A 25,872-nucleotide genomic window follows, 5' to 3' on the forward strand; every position below is an offset into this window, starting at 1 on the left:
TACAATGCTGGCAGAAGCGAGATGCCACCTGCTTCTGAGTGAAATTCATCTAGCTGTGCAGTTGAAACAGGGCATAATAATATGGCAGAAAGAAAAACATTAAGGAAGCCAAATATAACTGTTCATTCAATCACAGTTATAATTGTATAAAGAAGCCAATAAAGACAGCCATTACTTCAGTCAATACTTCAAAAACCACAGCCACGCTGCAGTCCTGCGGTTCCTGTCTGCTCAGAAAACAATGGTTTCTTGAAGTGCATACAAGGTCTTTCCAGAATGCTGTCAACTAATAGTATGTTTTACAGATTTCTTGAAGAAACGTGAAAATCCATTTCACACCATCTGAATGGAGCGTCTTCTGCAGTAAGTGTACGGATGTTTTACGATTCTCATACAGATGGATTTTGAGCCACAAACTTCTGAAACAAATCTGCCAAATGTGAACACACACACACACACACACACACACACACACACACACACACACACACACACACACACTATCTAAAATGGGGGAAGGGCAAGTACATTTGTAACTCACAGTGTCCGAGCTCCCTGGAGGAGCACAACATTTTTAAATGTCTTTCCATGAACTATAACATTCTTCATAGCACGTCTGCTTACTAAAATGTACTCTGTATGTTTTATCACCTCTCTTAAGCAAGGTGTTAATTTTTTATTTACTTTTTTAGCTGCTGCTTTAAAATCTTAATCTTCTCAGTCATTCTCAAGACAAAAGCCAATAAATTAAATTTAATTTTAAAATAATTTTTGTAATCAATGTAGCTGTATTTGGGCTTGTGACATGATATGTCGTCCTTATTGTTACCATTTTGGGGTACACTGGTTACCATTTTGGGGTACACTGGACTTAATCAACATTTATTTATTGGAAGTAATGTGGGGGGAGGGGAGGCAGTTTTATTTTTTGCATTTTTTCTTTTAAATGTGTTCATTGATTGGTTTAAATATCGTTATCTTTTTTTATATGGGTTGTGACAAATGTGTGCATGTGTTTTTACCACTTTTACAAAATAAGAATTTTGATAGAATATTTTAGACAAGCTTTATTAACCTTTAATAATTTTTAAAGGGTCTTTTCTGGGACAAATTGATGACCTTTCCTCAGGATGAGTCATCGGTATCTAAACAGTGGGGGTCCGACATGTTTGAAGACAGCTGCGGCCTTCTCACAGAGCGTCGTACATTGTATAGAGACTGTGCTAGGTACTGTAGCCCTGACCCATTCACTTGAATAGAACCGAGCTGCACACGGGCCAAGTGATCAATGAATGTGACGTCAGTGGCCTAGGAAGAGCACTGTAGTAAAGTGGTAACGCTGGGCTTTTTCTCAATCAGGATACTTGGATACAACTTAAAGAGGACCTTTCACTAGAATAGAAAATGTAAACTAAGTATACAGACATGGAGAGCGGCGCCCAGGGATCTCCCTGCACTTACTGTTATCCCTGGGCGCCGCTCCGTTCTCCCGGTATAGGCTCCGGTATCTTCATATGTTCGGGTCCACCCAGGGGAACCTGCCGGCGTCTCCTTCTCCTATGCTGTAGCGCTGGCCAATCGCAGCGCTCAGCTCATAGCCTGAGAGAAAGAAAAAATAACTCTCAGGTTATGAGCTGAGCGCTGCGATTGGCCAGCGCTACAGCATAGGAGAAGGAGACGCCGGCAGGTTCCCCTGGGTGGACCCGAACATATGAAGATACCGTAGCCTATACCGGGAGAACGGAGCGGCGCCCAGGGATAATAGTAAGTGCAGGGAGATCCCTGGGCGCCGCTCTCCATGTCTGTATACTTAGTTTAGATTTTTTTTATTCTAGTGAAAGGTCCTCTTTAAACCATATTTATTGGAACAGAATTTCTGAAATTCCTGACATTTTCTAAATTCCAGCGAGTAAACGTGTAATGCACTATGCATTTAATAACGGGAAAACAGTGTTATGTACTAAAAAATAGTAAATCTATGAATTTGTCCTTTATGCTTGTCCTGGAAATGCAGGGAATCCTGTTCAAGTCTAAATGGGAATAAAAGAAACATGTAAAAAGTGGAGCTGCTCTATTCAGTGCTCGTCAGGAAAGGGTAGCCTGGGAATAAATACGTTTTCCCAGCTGTCCGCAGCCTGCCTCCGCTGTGGAAAGACTCATACTTACCTGCTATCCCCAGCTCCGGTCTATCCTCAGGTCCGTGGCTTTTTTACTTCACATCCGCCATGGGCATGATCATCTGCTGCACCGCAGCCAATGACTTGTGTCTACAAGAGACTCAACAGTTACTGCAGATGATCATGCCCCCGCCGGAGACAAATGACACAAGCCGCAGACTGGAGGATGGACACACAGGTGCCGGCACCCAGGACCAGAGCCGTAAGTTGGATTCCTTCCTAAGCAGAGGCAGGCGAAGAGTTACTTCTTCCTGGACAACCCCTTTAATGCTGTCTAGCAGTTCTGAGGTGACTGTCACGCCCAGTGGTGAACTTCCTCCTCTGGTCTGCTCTACGCACTATAACTAAGGGCCTTGGAGACGCAAGAAGATACCTAGTGTAAGGGACAGGAGAGGTGGGAAAACCCTGCTTACAGCAGAAAGGACATGTCCCCTGGAATAAATCTAGCAGAACAGTTGGAGTAATGAATGGGGGGGGGGGGATCTCTGGATCCATGTGAGGTACAAGGCTTCATCTAGCTTGGTTAGAAATTGATGGTCATGTACTATATAATGCCTGATTTTCATTTTTTTACATCAATCATGGAATAACCCCTTTAACTGTAACCTCACATAAAGGGGCAGTTGCCTTTAAGCACAGTAATTCAATCAATGTCTTGTTTGCCAAGATAAAGTGTATTATGGCATGTCTGGATGCAGAAGGAAAGACCTCTGTTTACCTAAGCTTGAAGGACTTTGTGCCTGGGACACTCCTAGGTCTAAGCAGAGAGGGTGCAGCTCACCCTGTGTCTGCAGTATGCGATGGAGGATTCACATAGGCCGTCATGTAATACTCTGTTCTGTATAGAGTACTGCTAGACGTAATTCTGTACAGCAAAAGAATCAATATATAACGGCCCCATAGCGTCAAAGGGGACACACTTTTGGCCTGTTGTGTAAATGGTGTCTATATAGAAGGCCTCTTTTACACGTGTGGTGACATCCATGACAAGACGGTCAGCGGTTCATCTGTAAACATGACTGAAGAATCAGTGTTTGGTCTGTGCGTCCATTTTTACCTCTGTATGTCATCCGTATTCCATGGACACTGCTAGGCTGAAAATTAATTTCCAGAGAATATCCTGGCAACGATCCGTGAAAACCACTGACAGAACACAAATTGAATCTGTGATGTGTCCCCATAGACTAGGGTTGTCTCGGGTATCGAATTATCAATACTTTTGTCCCGGTATTGGTTCGATACCGGGATTTGCCATTTACCGATACTAGGGTGCGCTACTGCACAGCCTAGTATCAGAGAACATGGAGCACGCTGCTCTCAGTGCGCGACATGTTCCCTCAGCAGCACAGGGGGGAAGGAAGCAGTCCCTCCCTCCCCCCTGTGCTGCTGCTGCCACCAATGAGAGGAGAGAGGGGAAGAGCACCTGAGGGGTTAACTGCCACAGATCGCAGCTACCTCTCAGGGGGTCGGGTGCCGGCTATATTATTCTGCAGCCAGTACCCGCCTCCTGTATTTGAATTAATCGGAGCTAAGGGTACTTTCACACTAGCGTTTTTCTTTTCCGGCACTGAGTTCCGGCAAAAGGGCTCAATGCTGGAAAAGAACTGATCAGGCATACCCCCATGCATTCTGAATGGAGAGTAATCCGTTCAGGATGCATCAGGATGTCTTGCAGTTCAGTCAAAAAAAAAAAGGTGAAAAAAATAAATGCCGGAACCGTTTTGCCGGGTGACACCGGAAAGACGGATCTGGCATTTCAATGCATTTTTCTGACTGATCAGGATCCTGATCAGTCTTACACATGCCATCAGTTGGCATACGTTTTGCCGAATCCGGTAGGCAGTTCCAGCGACGGAACTGCTTGCCGGATCACTCTGCCACAAGTGTGAAAGTAGCCTTATCTTCATTGGAGGCGCAGTGCGCCCCCCCAACCCCAGTATTAAAGTCATTGGTGGCAGTGGCCACAGGGTCCCCTCTCCCCTCCTCCTCTCTGGTGGTGCAGTGGCAGCTTCTGATCGGAGCCCCAGCAGTGTAATCCCGGGGCTCCCATCGGTTACCATGGCAATCTCCCTGCTGCTGTGTGTACTATGCACAGGGCAGCAGGGAGAGTGTGAAGTCCTATTCACCCTAGTAGAGCTCTATTAGGGTGAATATGACAAGGGTTCTAGCCCCCTAAGGGGGCTAAAAAGTAAAAAAATTATAAATAAATAGCTTTAACAAAAAACAACAACACACCTTTACCAATTTTACATATAAAATATATAAACATATTACATATTGCCACGTCTGAAAAGTCCAAATTATAAAAATATTTAAAAAAAAACTCCTATGAAGTGAACGTCGTAAAAGAAAGAAAAAATAAAAATAAAACGCGCGATTCGCTATTTTTTACTCACCTTGTCGCACCAAAAAATAGGATAGGACTGTTCTATTATGGGCCGGACGTTCCATAAAATGTGGAATGCACGCGTCTTTTTTGGTGTTTTTTTTTTGTGTGGTATCGAATATCGCAATACTTTTTTATGGTATAGAAACCGAAGAAAAATTCTGGTATCGAGACAACCCTACCATAGACTAGAATGTATAATCACAGACAAAAATGGGGCACACTTCTGTGGTGTCACCATGATCTGTGAAATGCCACGGGAGTGTGAATACACACATTAAAGTCCATGGATACATGTGCTGTCCACAGATCACTGACGTGTGAAGGAAGTATATATGTCTGGAACATATACCAAACGTATAGTGCAGATGCAGTTCGGATTTCATTTGGGCGCCCTTACACTAGACCGTGGACTTAGGGCTCATTACACTTCTCTAGAATTCCTTTCATTTTTTTATTGAAAAAATATATATACAGTATATGGTAGCAATACATTGAAATTGCTTCATTCCTATTTTTTATGCGCCTGTCTTTTTTTCAATACCCAGCATGTTCCAATGGGTCCATATCCATCCATAACCGATCTGTATTTTCACATGGCTGCTGTATGTAGAAAACCTCCTATATCACTGAAAAGCCTCCGCCTGGCAGCTGAATCAATATGGCGGTGCAATGTGAGCTACAGATGCATAAAGCCCTCACAACGCCAATCCGACATCTTGTCAAGGTCTCTGTTGATCCTGCACTTTATAGGCTCCTCTAGTAAACAGAGTAAATTCAATTCTATGAAGTCCTACTTTAACCCCTTAGGCTGGGTTTCCACATGACTGAATAGCCAAGGATTTGCCATTGTGGATTCTAGTGGGGCAAACCCGCCGCAGTCTTGTACAGTACCAGCAAAGTGGATGACAATTTTAGGAATCTCATCCACACGCTGTGTACAAAAACCGACAGAAAAATAAAACCGGTTATTGGCAGAAAATAATCGAGATTATAACTAATAAAAAATAGAGATAATTTTTTTTGCCATATGAAAGTAAATGATGTATTGAATTGTAACTTGGTATTTTTTCAGTTTAATTAAGAAAAATAAGAAAATTGACATTCAAATCGAAAATGGTCCATAGGGTTGAAAAAACAAACAAAAAAAAAAAACTATTGAGATTTTCTTTTTTGGGCAAAATTGCCCAGCCCTACTTGTAGATTAACAGATTCTTTTTTTAATCTCACTGAACTCTATCAAAATGCTTAATGCCCAAGAGTCTTACCCTAGTTTCACAGCTAAACTTGCTACGAAAAAAAATGCTTTTTATGTTGCCTTCCCTGTACACTTCTAATGGGACAAATATAGCCGAGACATAAAGAGCAACTTGGCAGAGCCTCTTTGAAAGGGGTTTCCAGAGTTTTTTATTTTATTTTATACTAATAACCTATTCTCTGGATACATCATCAGTATCTGATCAGTGGGGGTCCGACACCCGGGACCCCTGTCGATCAGCTGTTTGAGAAGGCACAGGTGCTCGCAGTAGCGCCATGGCTTTCTCTCAGCTCACCAAGCACTGCGCTGTACATTGTATAGCGGCTGTGCCTGGTATATCAGCTCAGCCCCATTCAGCGGGACTGAGGAGCACCTAGGTCATGTGACCAACGAACGCAACATCACACGGCCTAGGGAAAGCTATGAGCAGGCCGGTGCCTTCTTAAACAGCTGATCGGCCGGGGTCCCCGATACTGATGATCAATCCAGAAAATAAGTTGGAAAACCCCTTTAAAGGGAATCTGTCACTGGGAGCTTGGACCAATGAACATTAATACACGAGTAGTCCTGCAGATAAGGAGTCCAGATCAGTATTTTCTATGTTCCTGGTTCCCCCACTGTCAGCACCCAAAACTGCACTGAAATACATCGTCAGGACTGCCAAGGACGAGTCCTCTCTTATGTTAGAGCAGCACAGCAGTCCACACTGTGTATTTCAGTGCAGCTTTGAGAGCGGACAGCGGGGGAACCAAGGGTAGTACGAAAAAAATAAAAAAGTGATCAGGAGTCCTTATCTGGAGTACTACGCATGTATAACTGTAGATAATAGTCCAAAATCGGGACAACAGATTTCCTTTAACCATAAGCCAATGAATGCACCTAACGCAGACCTTCATGGAGGTTGCGCCACTTTCATCTGGGTTTGTATCTCCTGGACATGGTTCCAGGTTAAAAACATAGGGAGCCATCACCTATTTGCTCCACCGTCCTTTTACACGGACTGATTTAGCAGGCAGTTATCAGGGATTAACAAATGCTCGTTCATCGATTGATTAGGTCTTTCAGCCAGCACCTAAAATCATTGCTTCAGTGCAGTAGGTCATGTCTGTGTAAGGCCTCTTTCACACGGCCGTTTTTTTTTCCCGTTTACTGGCCGTTTTTTGCGGTCCGTATACGGTCCGTATACGGAACCATTGATTTCAATGGGTCCGCAAAAAAAACGGAATGTACTCCGTATGCATTCCGTTTCCGTTTTTCCGTTCCGTTTTAACATAGAACATGTCCTATATTTGGCCGCAAATCACGTTCCGTGGCTCCATTAAAGTCTATGGGTCCGCAAAAAAACGGAATGCATACGGAAGTGCATCCGTATGTCTTCCGTATCCGTTCCGTTTTTTGCGGATCCATCTATTGAAAATGTTATGCCCAGCCCAATTTTTTCTATGAAATTACTGTATACTGTATTTGCCATACGGAAAAACGGAACGGAAAAACGGAACGGAAACACAACGGAAACAAAAAACGGAACAACGGATCCGTTTAAAACGGACCGCAAAACACTGAAAAAGACATACGGTCGTGTGCAATAGGCCTAAAGAGGGATCTGCTGCCCACAAACAATGATTATCTATGGGGACAACTGATCGCTTGTCCCCATACCGCGGAGGTGATTGCTACATCTAAATGCAGCTCTCCTCTCCACTGATGATCAGGCAATTATCAGCGATGTTTATCTTGTTCCTGATAACTGCCTAAAACATAGTTCCCTGTAAGAGGACCATTACTTTCATAGGCAACAGGCCACTATACACCTGCACAGATGGTGTGATGATGTCACTACATTGCATCGCCTACACTGGGTTGATGACATCACAGGAGAATAGAAGCGGTTCTCTTCATTGTGGGAATCGGGTTTGGTGAATATTAGCTTTTATTATTTTTGGAAGCACAGAAGGGGACATTGCGTGGGGGTTTATTAACTTTGTGGGGGAGAATCACTATATTAGGCATAAAGTGGGGCAATATTAGTGTTGCGGGGAGCACTAGGAAGGGCGCCATCATACAGCATGGGGCCATGAGGGGTCAGCATTAGTGCATGAGGCATAAAAAGGGCAGAAAAAACTAAGTGTATGTGCTGCGGGTTGCAAATAGCAGTCCGCAATCCACGGGCACTCCGTTTTCGGAGCCATTGACTTGAATGGGTTCGCAATGCGCAACAAGTGGTGAAAGATAGTACATGGGCTTCTGATCTGTGCCACCGCTCTGCAAAAGATAGGTGAAGTCCTATCTTCAGTCGTATCTTGCGGATTGCAGCCCCATTCAAGTCAATATGTCCACATGCGCAGCATGGAGTGCACACAGCCAGTGCCTGTATATTGCGGACCAGCCGTTTGCGGTCAGCAGCACGGGCACTGAGCCATTACGCTTGGGTGCATGAGCCCTTACTGTGCCTGGCATAGCCAGACACTGCTGGATTTCAGTTAACTACAATGGGATCAGATAGGTTTCCGGCTTAAATGCCAACAATGGGGATCCAGGTATGCTCGGCTATGCTGGGGACGGTAATTCTGGTAGTGTGCTCCTTTACTGGAGTGCCTAAACAGAGATGTGAACGCAGCCCTAAGCGCAAATATAGTCCTGTAGTCAGCTGGTGCTCAAAACACAAATATTGACTATTAAAGAAGTTGTCTGGGCTTTTTCTATTGATGACCTATCCTTAGGATAGGTCATCAATATCACATCGGCTGAGGTCCAACACCTGGCACCCCCGCCGATCAGCTGTATGAGGAGACCGCGCGCGCAGTGCTCACATGCCATCTCCCTCCTCTCTTCCTGTCTGCTGCTGCTGTCCCATAAACATACAGCTGAGAGCAGGAAGAGAGACGGAAGACAGCATGTGAGCACTGTGCGCCGTCTCCTCATACAGCTGATCGGCGGGGGTGTCGGACCTCCGCCGATCTGATATTGATGACCTACAGTATACTGAAAAAAGGTCATCAATAGAAAAAGCCCCTTTAAGTATTTATTACTATACCAATGGTATATAACATAATAAAATGAATAGACCCTACCAGCTTCATGCCTCAGTTAATCACATCTGTATATCAACCTGTAATAGATGCTATTTACCACTGTTTAGGGTCCTTTTCTATTGGTAATTATGGACCAGTTTATTGCTGGGCTACTAATAAAAAGCCACCCTGCCTCCTGGACATAATGTGACATTTCTACAACTTGTGCCTTGTCTGCATTTCCAGAGACCACCAAATCGATGGATAATTTTCGTCCTATAAGACGCACCTAGGTTTTTGAGAAGGAAAATAAGAAATGGATGGCACTGTTATGAGGAGGGGGATCTGTGGTTGACACATATATAGCACCTTATGATATACACTCACCTAAAGAATTATTAGGAACACCATACTAATACGGTGTTGGACCCCCTTTTGCCTTCAGAACTGCCTTAATTCTACGTGGCATTGATTCAACAAGGTGCTGATAGCATTCTTTAGAAATGTTGGCCCATATTGATAGGATAGCATCTTGCAGTTGATGGAGATTTGAGGGATGCACATCCAGGGCACGAAGCTCTAGTTCCACCACATCCCAAAGATGCTCTATTGGGTTGAGATCTGGTGACTGTGGGGGCCATTTTAGTACAGTGAACTCATTGTCATGTTCAAGAAACCAATTTGAAATGATTCGAGCTTTGTGACATGGTGCATTATCCTGCTGGAAGTAGCCGTCAAAGGATGGGTACATGGTGGTCATGAAGGGATGGACATGGTCAGAAACAATGCTCAGGTAGCCCGTGGCATTTAAACGATGCCCAATTGGCACTAAAGGGCCTAAAGTGTGCCCAGAAAACATCCCCCACACCATTACACCACCACCACCAGCCTGCACAGTGGTAACAAGGCATGATGGATACATGTTCTCATTCTGTTTACGCCAAATTCGGACTCTACCATTTGATTGTCTCAACAGAAATCGAGACTCATCAGACCAGGCAACATTTCTCCAGTCTTCAACAGTCCAATTTTGGTAAGCTCGTGCAAATTGTAGCCTCTTTTTCCTATTTGTAGTGGAGATGAGTGGTACCCGGTGGGGTCTTCTGCTGTTGTAGCCCATCCGCCTCAAGGTTGTGCGTGTTGTGGCTTCACAAATGCTTTGCTGCATACCTCGGTTGTAACGAGTGGTTATTTTCGTCAACGTTGCTCTTCTATCAGCTTGAATCAGTCGGCCCATTTTCCTCTGACCTCTAGCATCCACAAGGCATTTTTGCCCACAGGACTGCCACATACTGGATGTTTTTCCCTTTTCACACCATTCTTTGTAAACCCTAGAAATGGTTGTGCGTGAAAATCCCAGTAACTGAGCAGATTGTGGAATACTCAGACCGGCCCGTCTGGCACCAACAACCATACCACGCTCAAAATTGCTTAAATCACCTTTCTTTCCCATTCTGACATTCAGTTTGGAGTTCAGGAGATTGTCTTGACCAGGACCCGCCCCCCCCCCCACCCTAAATGCATTGAAGCAACTGCCATGTTATTGGTTGACTAGATAATTGCATTAATGAGAAATAGAACAGGTGTTCCTAATAATTCTTTAGGTGAGTGTATATGTGTCATCCACAGATCCTCCCATAACAGTGTCCCCCAATACACTGGGCCCCGCCGCTCACAGCAATATTCATATGTAAACTGTAATCCTTAACCTCTTAACTTTAGTTAAAGTAGCGCTATCCCGTGTACTACTACTTACTATCAACTCCCGTACCGTAGCAAGCAGAGCGGCCGGCAGCGTAACGTCACTCACTCACGTCACGCGCCTGCTCTGCCCACATCATTAATGAAGGAGGCGAAGCAGGCGTGTGACGCGAGTGAGTGACGTTACAGCTGCCGGCCGCTCTGCCTGCTACGGGAGCTTGATCGTAAGTAGTAGTACACGGGATAGCGCTACTTTAACTGAAGTTAAGAAGAGGTTAAGGATTACAGTTTATATATGAATACTGCTGTGAGCGGCGGGGCCCAGTGTAAGAGTACAGTGACTGCACCGGGCCCCTCTGCGATTCCAGCAGTTGCCAGCCTCCAGCCCCTCCTCCCTCCCCCTGATACATCGCCACACTGTGCAGAATCGCAGCCAGCGATGCATCAGTGTTAGCGATGTAAAAATGGCAGCATTCGCCCCATAAGACGCACTCTATATTACCCACACACGCACTTTTGGGGGGAAGGAAAGTGCGTCTTATGGGGCGAAAAATACGGTAGGTTTAATCAGCAGCCTGAGATGGAGATCTGGCCAAACGTAAAGGCCCCTGAAAAAGCAGAGTCTATATTATATTTATAAACTAGAAATGCTGACTGGCTTCTCTAATACAATTAGTCAGGAGCCATCATCTACAAAGTGTTCTGTCCTGTGAACATGCAGACATGTCCACAATTACTGCATATATTGTAATACAGGCAGGGTTTTCCTGGGGCTCTGATATTAATGGCCAATCCTCAACTACTGGTGACTATACATACACAGCACTGCTGCCAAGGGTAGTGCAAACCACCATACACGCCATCTCAGTACACCCAGCAGGTCCTGCAGAAGCCAGGTGTGGAGCGTAAAACTACTCAAGTGTAATGTACAAGCAGTCAGGTACCCTAGTGATCAAGTGTGGTAAAAATAAATAGATTAAAAATAAAATGTAATAAAATATTTAAAATGATAAAAATGTATCATTGATCACACTGCCCCGCCATCTGCGAGTGACAGGGCCATGCTGGCGCCGTAATCTCGCCTGGCTGCACAGTACAGATACAGTCAGCCCTGCCAATCACCAGGACTGTACTGCGTGTGCACCAATTCCTGAAGCGACAGTGCACAAGCGAGAACACAGGGTCATGTGACATTACATTGGCAGCCTGACCCGGGCACTCACAGCTTTTGCCATCCACAATACAGGGCATTGCAAAGAGCTCATTTGCATATCAGAATAGATGTGATTTCTGTGCAACAAAGCCACAGACCTGGATGGGGGCAGAACAGAAGGAACCTGACAGTGCACTTCTTGTAAGGCTTCCTGCGCACGAGCGTATCCATTTAGCAGTCCGTAATTGTGAATCCACAAAATACCGATACGGTCCGTGTGCATCCTGCAATTTTTCACTGGACACGATGTAAAAAAAGCCTATTCTTGTCTGCAAAATGGACAAGAATAGGACAGGTTCTATAATTTGCGGCCCGGCTATGAACAGCACAAAAATTACAACCGTGTGCTATCCATTTTTTATTTTTTTTTGCAGACCCCTAGAAATGAATGAGTCTGTGTGCGATTTTTGTGGATCGGACATAAACCAAAAATACGGTCAAGTGTATAAGGCCTAATACAGAGGTATTCTGCAGGTCATTACTGCAGGACAACTAGTGGGCGCACAGACAGGGAACGGCGATTGTGCCACACAAACCGCCCCCCCCCCCCCCCCATAACTGAACCCCTCAGATGCTGCGTTCAATCGTTTTTATTCTTGGATGCTGTGATCAGCAAACACCTCATCCATTTGATCGCGTAAAGCCCGCTGTGGCCATCTCGATTGAAGACACCACGCAACATCTCATCATATGTCGCCACACGCTACATTTCACGCGGTACCTTCAATCAAGATGGCCACATCGACCTCTTCACCTGCAAATGGATGAGGGGAGTAATTTATTTTTTCCCCTGCCATTTCAGGGAAAATTGATTCTTTATCACGAAGCGCAAGGAAATGTTTTTTTCCTGAAGTTCGGATCGAATTCCACTTCAGATACTTCAATTCGCTCAATACTAATGATCGCCATAAAAGCAAAATCCCAAAAATTGTGGAACAGATTTTTTTTTCCATTCTCCCACCCAAAAGGTTTTTACAGCACACCATATGCAAAAAATAAATTAAAAAAATCAAGCCCTCATATGGCAACACAGCAACAAATGTTTGTAAAGCTGAAAAACGACTCCAGCCAGAAAAAGGCAAGAACCCCTCGTGAGGGAAACAAGCCTAATCTAGAACCTCATGTACATCTAGGCTTCTTCTGATGCACCAAATTATAGATTATATTACATTTGCTACAGTTAATGAGGACCCGTCGCCTCTCCTGACGTGTGTGGTTTAGTAACTGCTTGCATTCTCATGTACTAACAATTCTGGGTTATCTTATGACTCGGTGAGGTGCCATTCCTCTTATGAAAGCTAGAAGTTCTGCATAAAGGTACAACTGAGTGTAACCAGTTGGGGATGTGTCCCTGCACAGTCAGACACTGACTGGACATTCTCACATCTTGGGGTGGAGCCGACTATTCTAAGTGAATAATTTTGGAATTAATTTGAATCTTAAGTAAATTACTATCTGTTTTAGTATTTTTGGTGATGAACTCAGTACCACACCAAAAGCTGTCCATAGAAAGCCCAACAGCAACCCATCAACTGTTGGCGAGGCAAAGAATGTACAGGTACATTTGCTCTTAAAAGGGGTTGTCCGGGAATTTATATTGATTACCTATACTCTGGATAAGTCATCATAATCAGATCGGTGGGGGTCCTGGGTGTCAGACCTCCACCAATCAGCTGTTAGAAGAGGCCAGTGCCCCATGAGCGCCGCGGCCTCTTCCTAGGCTAGTGACATCACTGTACATCGGTTTCATTGCCTAGTTTCAGCTCAGCCCTATTCAAGTCAATGGGACTGGGCTGCCATACCAAGCACTGCCTCTATACAATGTACGATGCTGTGCTCGGAAAGCTGCCAGGAGCCCACAGCGGCGGGGGTGTCGGGACTCGGACCCCTGCTGATGTGCATAGGTGGATAGATATCCTGAGGACAAGTCATCATTATCAATTCCTGATAACCCCATTAACATGCCAAAATGGCACTGCAAAATTGTTTCTTTCCTAGCCAAACAGTTTTGTATTACTTTAGAAACTGAAAATTCCTCAAGGGAACTGACACACTATGGTTTTTGAAGCATTTTTTGCTTGTAATAAACAAACCACATATTTCGTGCACATTTAAAAAAAAATATTTGTCCGCACTACCTTTGTTCAGTCTTTTTTAACCTATAGAGAAGTTTATGGGAAAGTGCTTGAAAGAGCATGCTGCAATTTGGAAAAAAGAAAAGAATTTTTAAATGCTGTGTATGAAACAATCATAAAAATGAAATATATTTGGAAGTTTTCAAAAAAAAACTGGAGGAAACAAAGCCATGCATAAGAATTCATATTCACAATAGATATTCTGGATCAGGAAATGTAATTAAGCTCATGAACAAAGTCTGTAAATATCTCAGGATGTCCTGCCCATGAACCATAGAACCGAATTACATGGAAGCACTATTGTGCAATTAAATATAGAGCTACTCTATAAACTGAAACTCTGGGGCAAAATCTTAAAATTTAGCTTTTGCCCAGTCTAATGTGGATTCTCTGCAATAATCCACAAGCGGATCCCATGGCCAGCCCGCAAAGTGTATGGATACCCTAAAAGCAAGAAAGGGCATAAAATAAAAACACTAACCGCTGCTCACCTACTCCAGAGCCACTTCTTCAGTGGTCCCCGCTACTACTGCAGCCATGACATCGTGTACATCATCCAGTGATTGGCTACAGTGATGGATGATGGATGTGACCTCAGTACTGTAGACCAGGGGGACCACCAAAGCAGTGCTGCAGGACTGGAGGGGGATTTAACAGGTTAGTAACGTTTAGTTAGTTTCACATCAGACATTAAAAGGGAACCTGTCAGCACCAAAATGGATCATAAACCGCCAACAGTACCTTAAAGCTGGTACCATCCGGCTTCTACTGTAATGATGTTCTTGGGTAAGATGTCTGAGGCGCATGATCGCTGTAAAACAACTCGTAATCCCCCGCAGGTCGTATGCAAATGAGGCTTCCTTGCTTGGAGTCTAGGTATGCACGCCCCCCTAACCGTCCCCTCTTTTGTTAGACTGACAGCCTGCAGCGCGGCCAGGATGGCACAAGTGTAGCACATGCGCAGTGCGCCGCTGAAACCCGGCTACCAGCGGCAGCCGGAGACAGGATCGCGCCTTACCAAGGAGCGCACCGCGCATGCGCAAGACTTATGCAATCTCGGCCACACTGCAGGCTGTCAATCTAACAAAAAGAGGGGACGGTTAGGGGCATGCTTACCTTGACTCGAAGCAAGGTTTTATCTGTAGGGGTGTTTCTTAGACGGAGCGGAGGAGCTTGACTCGGGAGAAAATATGACTCTTCTCTGGTCAAGCATGTAAGATATGACTCTGTTCAGTTAATTAGCATAAAAGGTGGGAAAGCGTTATAGGGCGATAAAATAGGACAGGTTAGTCCTGAGAAGATTATGGATCGATCACTGGGAACGATCAGGGTAAACAAGCATTACGGTACATTTGGTTTTATATGTCAGGACATGGCGACAGGTTCCCTTTAAGGCTGGATTCAGACATCTGCTCTTGTTTCTGTCCGCAAAGCACATATATATGTGGATGTCTGTATGGGATCCCGACGCATCCCTTTTTTTCTGGACCCATTCATTTGAAGACGGAGCCTCTAGGTGCTGCAGCAACGCCCTAATAGCACCTAGAGGCTCATTAGCATATTATAAAAGTCATTATTTTGAGGGAACGGCGGCAGGCAGGGAGATAATCATACAGTTATGTACTGCTGACATTAGCACATCGCTGTCAGTCAGCTACATAACGATTTTTCTGATGACAGAAATCCTTTAAATGATATAATTAAGGTTTAAAGAAGCACTCCTGCAAAAATTTATATTCTCTAACCTGTTAGAAAGGTTCAAAATGTAAATTGTAGTAAAGAAAATCTTCTTACAAGTAACTGTACTTGTGAGTTATAACCTCCCTTCTGATCCTTAGCTGTGACATGTGAGCAACATTCTGCCTCTCCAACTGACAGGAAGTCAGGAATACATAGAGAAACTGGCTTCCTATCCACACAAGATGCGGTGTTATCTGGAGAGTAAAACGTGTGCTTCCCGTCGCCGTATTGCGAACCGCATTTGCGGATCCGCAATACACGGGTGCCGTTCCGTGGGCATTCCGCATCACGGATGCAGACCCATTTACTTGAATGGGTCCACAAATCCAGAGATGCGGAATGGAAGCACGGAACGGAACCCTACAGAAGCTTCCGTGGGGTTTCGTCCCGTACTTCCGTTCTGCAAAAAGATAGAACATGTCCTATCTTTTTGCGATCCGCTGCAGCTGCCCCACGGACTGTGTTCGTGCATTGCGGCCCACAGGGGGCCTAAGAGTGTGGTCACATGACACAGCTGAGGGTCAGAGGGGAGGTTATAACTTACAAATACAGTCACAGGTAAGAAAATTACCTTCAGTAAAGTTTACATTATAAACCTAACAAGTCAGAGAGTAAAAACTGTCAAGACCTCCTGTTCTGTACAGGCCAATGCGGCTGCTGTAAATTATACAAATGTTGTTAACTAATCACTGGGACTGACTGTTGGGACCCACACAAATCCCTGGAACAGGGGTCCCAAATGTTCCCGTCCTGATGGTATAGCAGGCCGGCCAAGCATGTGCCCTACCGCTCCATTCATTCTATATGGGACTCTAGAAAATAGCAGAGTACAGCGCTCTATCTCCAGCAGTCCCATAGAGAATGGATGCAGAAAGCTCCGCCTGCTGCTCCACCAGGTCTGGATAAAGGGACCCCCGATCTAGGGATCAGCGGAGGTCCCAGTAGTCAGTTATCTTCCGTGTGGCCGTTCTGCAGAGTATAGAACATGTCCTATTCTAGCCAGTTCTAGCAGTAAAATGCGGCATGCACACGGCCGGTATCTGTATTTTGACGCCGCAGGATTTGTATTTTGACGCCGCAGACTATTTTTAATATGCATTTAGGTCTCCAAGTCTGCCTTGTCTCAAGTAGTGCCTGCCCTATGTTTCACCAAGGTGTAAATTGCACCACTGACTTCTATGGGTAAAATACAGCCATCTGGTCTGGCAGAGTGGAACTGCAGAAAGAAAACCCAGAGCATTTACAGTAACAGCAAAGTGGATGCGTTTAAAATCTGCGCAGAATTTCACCCTTTGCAGTGGACACATTTCATGGTGACAAATCCACATGTAGCCCGTGTCCGTGCCGCAGGAGACCTTCCACAGAAAGCTGATAAAGCCAACAGGGCTGGGCAGGGGCTTGTGTTCTTCACACAGAAAGATACCGACATGACACTAATCAGTACACTGACAGATCGACAGCTTCCGGGCTGCAAACCTACATAAAGCTGGATGCACACGTGTAGTTAGCGTGTGAGAGTCCGGATTCTACAGTAGAGTCCCTGTACATCCGGTAACACGTCTCCCAGCGATCTCTACAGAGGACAGCACTTATCCTCCTGTGCGGATATACTGTACACACCTGTGCGATCAGCTACCTGCACACAGGTGTGTGGAAACGTGCAGAAATTCCCGCACAAACATCAGTCTCTGGTGATGGACCATGTAATGGACCATGTGATCTGATGTCACCACAGGTCCTTTAGCCGGCAGCTTATGATTAAAGAAGTAAGAAGAGACCGGCAGCTACGCGATCAAGAGGAGAAGGGGAGTTCATTATTTTTTAACCCTCAATTGACCACCTACTATGCATTCTGTATTAAAGAATGCTATTATTTTCCCTTATAACCATGTTATAAGGGAAAATAAATTATATCTACACAACCTTGAACCCAAACCTGTACTTCAGTGAAGAAGTTCGGGTCTGGGTACCAGAGTCAGTTTTTTATCACGCGCGTGCAAAACGCATTGCACCCGCGCGATAAAAACTCAACAACGGAACGCAATCGCAGTCAAAACTGACTGCAATTGGGTACCTACTCGTGCAGGTTTGCCGCAACGCATCCGGACCTTATCTGGAAACGCTCGTGTGTGCTCAGCCTTACTGTTTTACGCTGTGGTTTCTCCGCACGACAATCTGTGCAGAAAAACTGCGTAATCCGCACCGTGTGCAGGTAGTCTCAGGTCAGGGTCACACAGGGCAGAAAAACCAGAGGAAAAATCTGCTGCGGTACTGGCTGCACATGTGACCTGCAGAAAACCCATTGAGATCAGAGAAATCGCTGGATTAACCGACATGCTGCGGTTTTCAAATCCACCGCGCTGCAGCTTTTCTGCTGCCTGGTTTTTTTTAAGCAGAAATTCTCATCCACGTTGCCGGTACTGTACTACACTGCGGATTTGGTGACTGAAAACCCACAACAGCAGATCCGGCGCCAATCAGTCATGTGTGAACACTTTCCGCAGAAAAGGCTTTCTATTTCAGTTGGGAGGGGTCGTCATATTTTTGATGAATGTGCCTTATGTCACTTCTACCATCTACGTCCGTCTGTATAGGGAGGGTACACCATGGGGCTGCGTGTGTTCTGTGATCAGACACGTCTGGCTGAGTTCACACTTCAGTTATTTCGATCAGTTAGGGCGAACATGTTTTTTGTCCTCATCTAATTGGATGCGGAGCCATTCACTTCAATGGGACGGCACACCGTGTACGGTCCACATCCGTATCTCCATTCCATTGCACCTCCAAAAATATAAAACGCGTCCTATTCTTGTCCGCATGACAGACAAGGATGGGACTCTTCTATCATGGGCCCGACAATCCCAAAAATGGGGGGCATGAGTCCTTACAGTCAGCCAAAACTAGATGTGGGTCAAAGCACAGAACGGGTGCAGGTCTTTCTATTATACCTTAAATCTGAGTAGGCTTCTCTACTGGTTCCTGGCTCACAATCACTGATGGAAATAACTGACCGAACAACTGAAGTGTGAACTTGGCCCTAAGATGACAGCATGTCATGTGTCCAGACAGGGCAGAGGAAAGTAAGGCCACTTGCACACGACCGTAAGGCTTTTTCAGTATTTGCGGCCTGCAAAAAACGGAGCCGCAAAAAATACGGATGACGTCCGTGTGCATTCAGTTTTTTGCGGAACGGAACAGCTGGCCCCTGATAGAACAGTACTACCCTTGTCCGTTATGTGGACAATAATAGGACATGTTCTATCTTTGAATGAAATGTAAAAACGGAAATACGGAAATGGAAGGAATACGGAGTACCTTACATTTTTTTGCAGATCCATTGAAATGAATGGTTCCGTATATTGTCCATATACAGAACGCAAAAAAAACGGAATGTAAATTTAAAAAAAAAAACGTTTGTGTGCAAGAGGAGAAAGCAGAGGAGCGGCGAGTTATGGCCTCTCTGAGTTGGTCACAGCGGAGTCACACACTGCGGCCTAGATATAGCACCTCCTTTGGGATGTCGTTACATAGTATATCAGGGAAGTGCACAGATCATCAAGGACTGTTCTCAGTGAGAGTTTACGTGCAGCAGCGTTCCCCCGCAGCAGGTTATCTGGGAGTTGAGGGAGAAGGGAACCATCCGCTGGTGGCCGCTTGTCTCGCTTCAGAACAACAGATCGGACAAGTTGAAATCCAACTGCTCAGTCTTTTCCCTGACACCACTGGGGAGGGCAGAAGGTCCCAGTACACATTAGATGATTGACTGGTCCCACTGGTTTGGCCGACAATCATCTGAAGTTGATGGCTACCTCTACAGTCTCGGTCCAACGCTGCATTCACAATTCTGCAGGCTTCAGAGCTGAAATATCCCAGTGTTCCTTGCTGGTGCAATAGCTGCCGGCATGCAGTTTGATCTGGTGATTTGTATTCTGGGAGGTGTAAGGCCTCATTCACATGTCAGCGATTGTGAACCAGGTGCGGCTCTTTCCCTTATACCTTATGTCGGTGGAGGCTCCTGTTCTCCTGGTTTTGGCTCACAATCACTGATGGAAAATACTGACCAAACACTGACGTGTGAATAAGGCCTCATGCACACGACCGTTGTTTTGGTCTGCATCCGAGTCGCATCTGTTGCGGACAAGAATAGGCATTTCTACAATGGGCCGTAAATTGCGGAAGGCACACAGGCGGCTTCCGGACCGCAAAAAACCGCACGGTCGTGCACATATAGCCTAAGGCATAAAGCAGTGTAATTTGATGGAAAAAGTAAGGGTATGTTCACACAACAGAACCACCGACAAAGTGGTTTTTGCGGTTGTTTTAACTTCAATACAAAACTGCACTTTTAGCTTGCCGATTTTGGAGTGGAGCCACGTACTTCTCATTCATTTCAATGGGAGAATCAGCACGGCTTGCACCCCAAGATAGAGCACGATGCTTCTTATTCCATGTGGAACGTGCTGCCTCCCATTGAAGTGACTGGGTGGCTGTTTAGAGGCGGTTTTTGGCCCGGAAAACAGCGCAAAAAGAAAACCTCAGTGTGAACTGGCCCTAACTGTTCCACTGCAGTAAGTACATTCGCCCTTTTCTCTAGCCTCAAACAAGCACTGACCGTTACCAATAAAAACTGACGCAACAAAAACACAACAAAGGTTTAAAAACTTCCTGAAACTCAGGAGAAATAAAGCAAAAGGTTACTCCGCTGCTTCGGCTACTTTTACACCGGTGTTACTGGTTCTGGCAAAGAACAGCAGGAGCTCTCTGGACCTGGCATCGCCAGAGGTTACCACAATGCCCGCCAGCCCCATTGACCATAATGTGGTCCAGGGGAGATCCGGCCGCTACAGCGTGCTGGAACTAAGCCTTACATCACATCTACACATCCGTCAGCATGCCAATAGACTCCATTATAGTCAGCGGCATCCATGGCACGCCGATGGTGTCAGTCATGGATCCGGCGCGGCTCTCAGATTTGCTGTCCTGCTCCCATGACCGGACAGAACAAGGCGAAAGATTAGTGCAGAAGTGAACAGGCCCGAAACTGTACAACAGGGGTCAGCGGCCTCCAACCGTTCCCAGCATGCTCCATTAACTTCTACGGATGCTCCAAGAACAGCTAAGCAAGTCAGCATGCTGGGAGTTGTAGTTTCACAACAGCTGGAGGTTGCTGACCTCTGGCCTCTTCTCTGCCCTCGGACAGACCGGTGCCTAGGGACTGCTGACAACTCCACTGAAGAGACTGTGGTTGTCAGACTGACATAGCTAGCTGCTCTAACCTCCGTCGCAGAGGGACAACCCCCATAGTCTGGGAGCAGAAGGTCGTTCTCCTGACAGTACCCTGCAGGAACCGGCAGCAGAATACAGGCTACAGCAGTATCCTGCAGGAACCGGCAGCAGAATACAGTCTACAGCAGGAACCGGCAGCAGAATACAGTCTACAGCAGGAACCGGCAGCAGAATACAGTCTACAGCAGGAACCGGCAGCAGAATACAGTCTACAGCAGGAACCGGCAGCAGAATACAGTCTACAGCAGGAACCGGCAGCAGAATACAGTCTACAGCAGGAACCGGCAGCAGAATACAGTCTACAGCAGGAACCGGCAGCAGAATACAGTCTACAGCAGGAACCGGCAGCAGAATACAGTCTACAGCAGGAACCGGCAGCAGAATACAGTCTACAGCAGGAACCGGCAGCAGAATACAGTCTACAGCAGGAACCGGCAGCAGAATACAGTCTACAGCAGTATCCTGCAGCAGAATACAGTCTACAGCAGTATCCTGCAGCAGAATACAGTCTACAGCAGTATCCTGCAGCAGAATACAGTCTGCAGCAGTATCCTGCAGCAGAATACAGTCTGCAGCAGTATCCTGCAGCAGAATACAGTCTGCAGCAGTATCCTGCAGCAGAATACAGTCTGCAGCAGTATCCTGCAGCAGAATACAGTCTGCAGCAGTATCCTGCAGCAGAATACAGTCTGCAGCAGTATCCTGCAGCAGAATACAGTCTACAGCAGTATCCTGCAGCAGAATACAGTCTACAGCAGTATCCTGCAGCAGAATACAGTCTACAGCAGTATCCTGCATCAGAATACAGTCTACAGCAGTATCCTGCATCAGAATACAGTCTACAGCAGTATCCTGCATCAGAATACAGTCTACAGCACCTCCTCATCCTCCTGATAGTATCCTGCAGCAGAATACAGTCTACAGCACCTCCTCATCCTCCTGATAGTATCCTGCAGCAGAATACAGTCTACAGCACCTCCTCATCCTCCTGATAGTATCCTGCAGCAGAATACAGTCTACAGCACCTCCTCATCCTCCTGATAGTATCCTGCAGCAGAATACAGTCTACAGCACCTCCTCATCCTCCTGATAGTATCCTGCAGCAGAATACAGTCTACAGCACCTCCTCATCCTCCTGATAGTATCCTGCAGCAGAATACAGTCTACACCACCTCCTCATCCTGAAGACAACAGATATCCCAGCACCTCCACCAATTCTCAGAACATTATACTAAAGGCATTGTCCAAGATGTTGGTATTGATGGCGTAACACTAGGGTAACACTAGTAATGATTCACCCCATGTCACAGGGGTGGCACAATCTCAGCCCACCAACAGCTATGGAGGTTGGCACTGCTCTGGGACTGCATTGTGGAGACCTTCTCATGACTAGCACCATTCCCATGTTCTGATGGAGACCACATAGCACAGCTCACAGACACACTGACCCGCCCAAGGTTCTGTCTAATAGCAGACAATGGCTCCCACCCGGCATATTCCTGTCACAGCCTCCCCAGCGGTATATGACAGGGATCTGCTGGGCGGCAGGACTGGGTGACAGCAGCACACGCCCCGCCCCCTGTCACCGGGTCACTCACTCAGCTGGCCGCCGGCACTGCTGGGGTTACTGATGCCCGCTGCTGTCGGAGGCCCCGCCGTCGGTCTCTCGAAATTCCCGGGATTGGAGAAATAGTCCCGGAGCCGGGGCAGCTCCCTGCCGGTCTCCAGCAGCTCGCTGTGCAGCTCCAAAGCGGTGAGCAGCAGCTGATCCCGCAGCAGCTGCGCCGCCACCGCGTCCAGTGGTACCCGCCCGGGCTCCCCCGAAGGGACGGTCAGCCGTGGCCCGCCGGGCTGCAGGAGGGCGGGTTCGCTGTCGTCCGGTAAATACCGGACAGCAAGGGAAGGGACAGGGCGGGCGTGCAGCGGAGACACATCTTCCTCGTCTTCATCCTCCTCTTCCTCTGCTTCTTCCTCCGAGTCGCTCAGAAAGGGGTTCACGCTGCTGCTGCTTGTACTGGGGGCCACGACAGCGGCGGAGCTGCCTGGGGCCCCGGGAGTAACACCTGAACCTGCTGCAGGGGCCGCCATCTTGTATTGAGGCGGGGAGGAGGAGGAGGAGAAGAAGAAGAAGGACGAGATTCTGGGAGCCACCTTCCACTATTCCACACACAGAGGAGGAGACTGCTGTCAGCGCCAGAACACATGGCGCGCCTTCTCCGGGAGCGACCGCCCTGCTCTCCCTCTATAATAATACATATACACCGGGTGTCCGTGTCATCTCCACAGGGGCTCCCCGTGTAATAATACATATACACCCGGGCAGTATATACCGGGTGTCCGTGTAATAATACATATACACCCGGGCAGTATATACCGGGTGTCCGTGTCATCTCCACAGGGGCTCCCCGTGTAATAATACATATACACCGGAACAGTATATACCGGGTGTCCGTGTCATCTCCACAGGGGCTCCCCGTGTAATAATACATATACACTGGAGCAGTATATACCGGGTGTCCGTGTCATCCCCACAGGGGCTCCCCGTGTAATAATACATATACACCCGGGCAGTATATACCGGGTGTCCCTGTCATCTCCACAGGGGCTCCCCGTGTAATAATACATATACACCCGGGCAGTATATACCGGGTGTCCGTGTCATCCCCACAGGGGCTCCCCATGTAATAATACATATACACCCGGGCAGTATATACCGGGTGTCCATGTCATCTCCACAGGGGCTCCCCACGTAATAATACATATACACCGGAGCAGTATATACCGGGTGTCCGTGTCATCTCCACAGGGGCTCCCCGTGTAATAATACATATACACCCGGGCAGTATATACCGGGTGTCCGTGTCATCTCCACAGGGGCTCCCCGTGTAATAATACATATACACCCGGGCAGTATATACCGGGTGTCCGTGTCATCTCCACAGGGGCTCCCCATGTAATAATACATATACACCCGAGCAGTATATACCGGGTGTCCGTGTAATAATACATATACACCCGGGCAGTATATACCGGGTGTCCGTGTCATCTCCACAGGGGCTCCCCGTGTAATAATACATATACACCGGAACAGTATATACCGGGTGTCCGTGTCATCTCCACAGGGGCTCCCCGTGTAATAATACATATACACTGGAGCAGTATATACCGGGTGTCCGTGTCATCCCCACAGGGGCTCCCCGTGTAATAATACATATACACCCGGGCAGTATATACCGGGTGTCCCTGTCATCTCCACAGGGGCTCCCCGTGTAATAATACATATACACCCGGGCAGTATATACCGGGTGTCCGTGTCATCCCCACAGGGGCTCCCCATGTAATAATACATATACACCCGGGCAGTATATACCGGGTGTCCATGTCATCTCCACAGGGGCTCCCCACGTAATAATACATATACACCGGAGCAGTATATACCGGGTGTCCGTGTCATCTCCACAGGGGCTCCCCGTGTAATAATACATATACACCCGGGCAGTATATACCGGGTGTCCGTGTCATCTCCACAGGGGCTCCCCGTGTAATAATACATATACACCGGAGCAGTATATACCGGGTGTCCGTGTCAACTCCACAGGGGCTTCCCGTGTAATAATACATATATACCCGGGAAGTATATACCGGGTGTCCGTGTCAACTCCACAGGGGCTCCCCGTGTAATAATACATATACACCGGAGCAGTATATACCGGGTGTCCGTGTCATCGCCACAGGGGCTCCCCGTGTAATAATACATATACACCGGAGCAGTATATACCGGGTGTCCGTGTCAACTCCACAGGGGCTCCCCGTGTAATAATACATATACACCGGAGCAGTATATACCGGGTGTCCGTGTCAACTCCACAGGGGCTCCCCGTGTAATAATACATATACACCGGAGCAGTATATACCGGGTGTCCGTGTCATCTCCACAGGGGCTCCCCGTGTAATAATACATATACACCCGAGCAGTATATACCGGGTGTCCGTGTCATCTCCACAGGGGCTCCCCATGTAATAATACATATACACCCGAGCAGTATATACCGGGTGTCCGTGTCATCCCCACAGGGGCTCCCCGTGTAATAATACATATACACCCGGGCAGTATATACCGGGTGTCCGTGTCATCTCCACAGGGGCTCCCCGTGTAATAATACATATACACCGGAGCAGTATATACCGGGTGTCCGTGTCAACTCCACAGGGGCTCCCCGTGTAATAATACATATACACCGGAGCAGTATATACCGGGTGTCCGTGTCAACTCCACAGGGGCTCCCCGTGTAATAATACATATACACCGGAGCAGTATATACCGGGTGTCCGTGTCATCTCCACAGGGGCTCCCCATGTAATAATACATATACACCCGAGCAGTATATACCGGGTGTCCGTGTCATCTCCACAGGGGCTCCCCATGTAATAATACATATACACCCGAGCAGTATATACCGGGTGTCCGTGTCATCCCCACAGGGGCTCCCCGTGTAATAATACATATACACCCGGGCAGTATATACCGGGTGTCCGTGTCATCTCCACAGGGGCTCCCCACGTAATAATACATATACACCGGAGCAGTATATACCGGGTGTCCGTGTCATCTCCACAGGGGCTCCCCGTGTAATAATACATATACACCCGAGCAGTACATACCGGGTGTCCGTGTCATCTCCACAGGGGCTCCCCGTGTAATAATACATATACACCCGGGCAGTATATACCGGGTGTCCGTGTCATCCCCACAGGGGCTCCCCATGTAATAATACATATACACCCGGGCAGTATATACCGGGTGTCCGTGTCATCTCCACAGGGGCTCCCCACGTAATAATACATATACACCCGAGCAGTACATACCGGGTGTCCGTGTCATCTCCACAGGGGCTCCCCGTGTAATAATACATATACACCCGGGCAGTATATACCGGGTGTCCGTGTCATCCCCACAGGGGCTCC

The 25,872-nt window shown here is 47.0% G+C and overlaps 1 protein-coding gene across 5 annotated transcripts in view; it reads right to left on the bottom strand.

Annotated features, from left to right (window-relative positions):
* The window catches only part of RELCH (RAB11 binding and LisH domain, coiled-coil and HEAT repeat containing), a 139,867-nt gene extending 116,863 nt beyond the window's left edge, over positions 1-23,004 (bottom strand). For all 5 annotated transcript variants that reach the window (XR_005778958.1, XM_040431891.1, XM_040431890.1 and 2 more), the window contains exon 1: positions 22,506-23,004. Coding sequence is in view for 4 of the 5 variants with exons in the window: in XM_040431891.1 (XP_040287825.1) it covers positions 22,506-22,995 (490 nt within the window). In the remaining variant the exon portion in view is untranslated. The remainder of the gene's footprint in view (positions 1-22,505) is intronic.
* Between the last annotated feature and the right edge of the window lie 2,868 nt (positions 23,005-25,872).

The sequence above is a fragment of the Bufo bufo genome, chromosome 5 (genome assembly GCF_905171765.1).
Source record: "Bufo bufo chromosome 5, aBufBuf1.1, whole genome shotgun sequence".
NCBI lineage: Eukaryota > Metazoa > Chordata > Amphibia > Anura > Bufonidae > Bufo > Bufo bufo.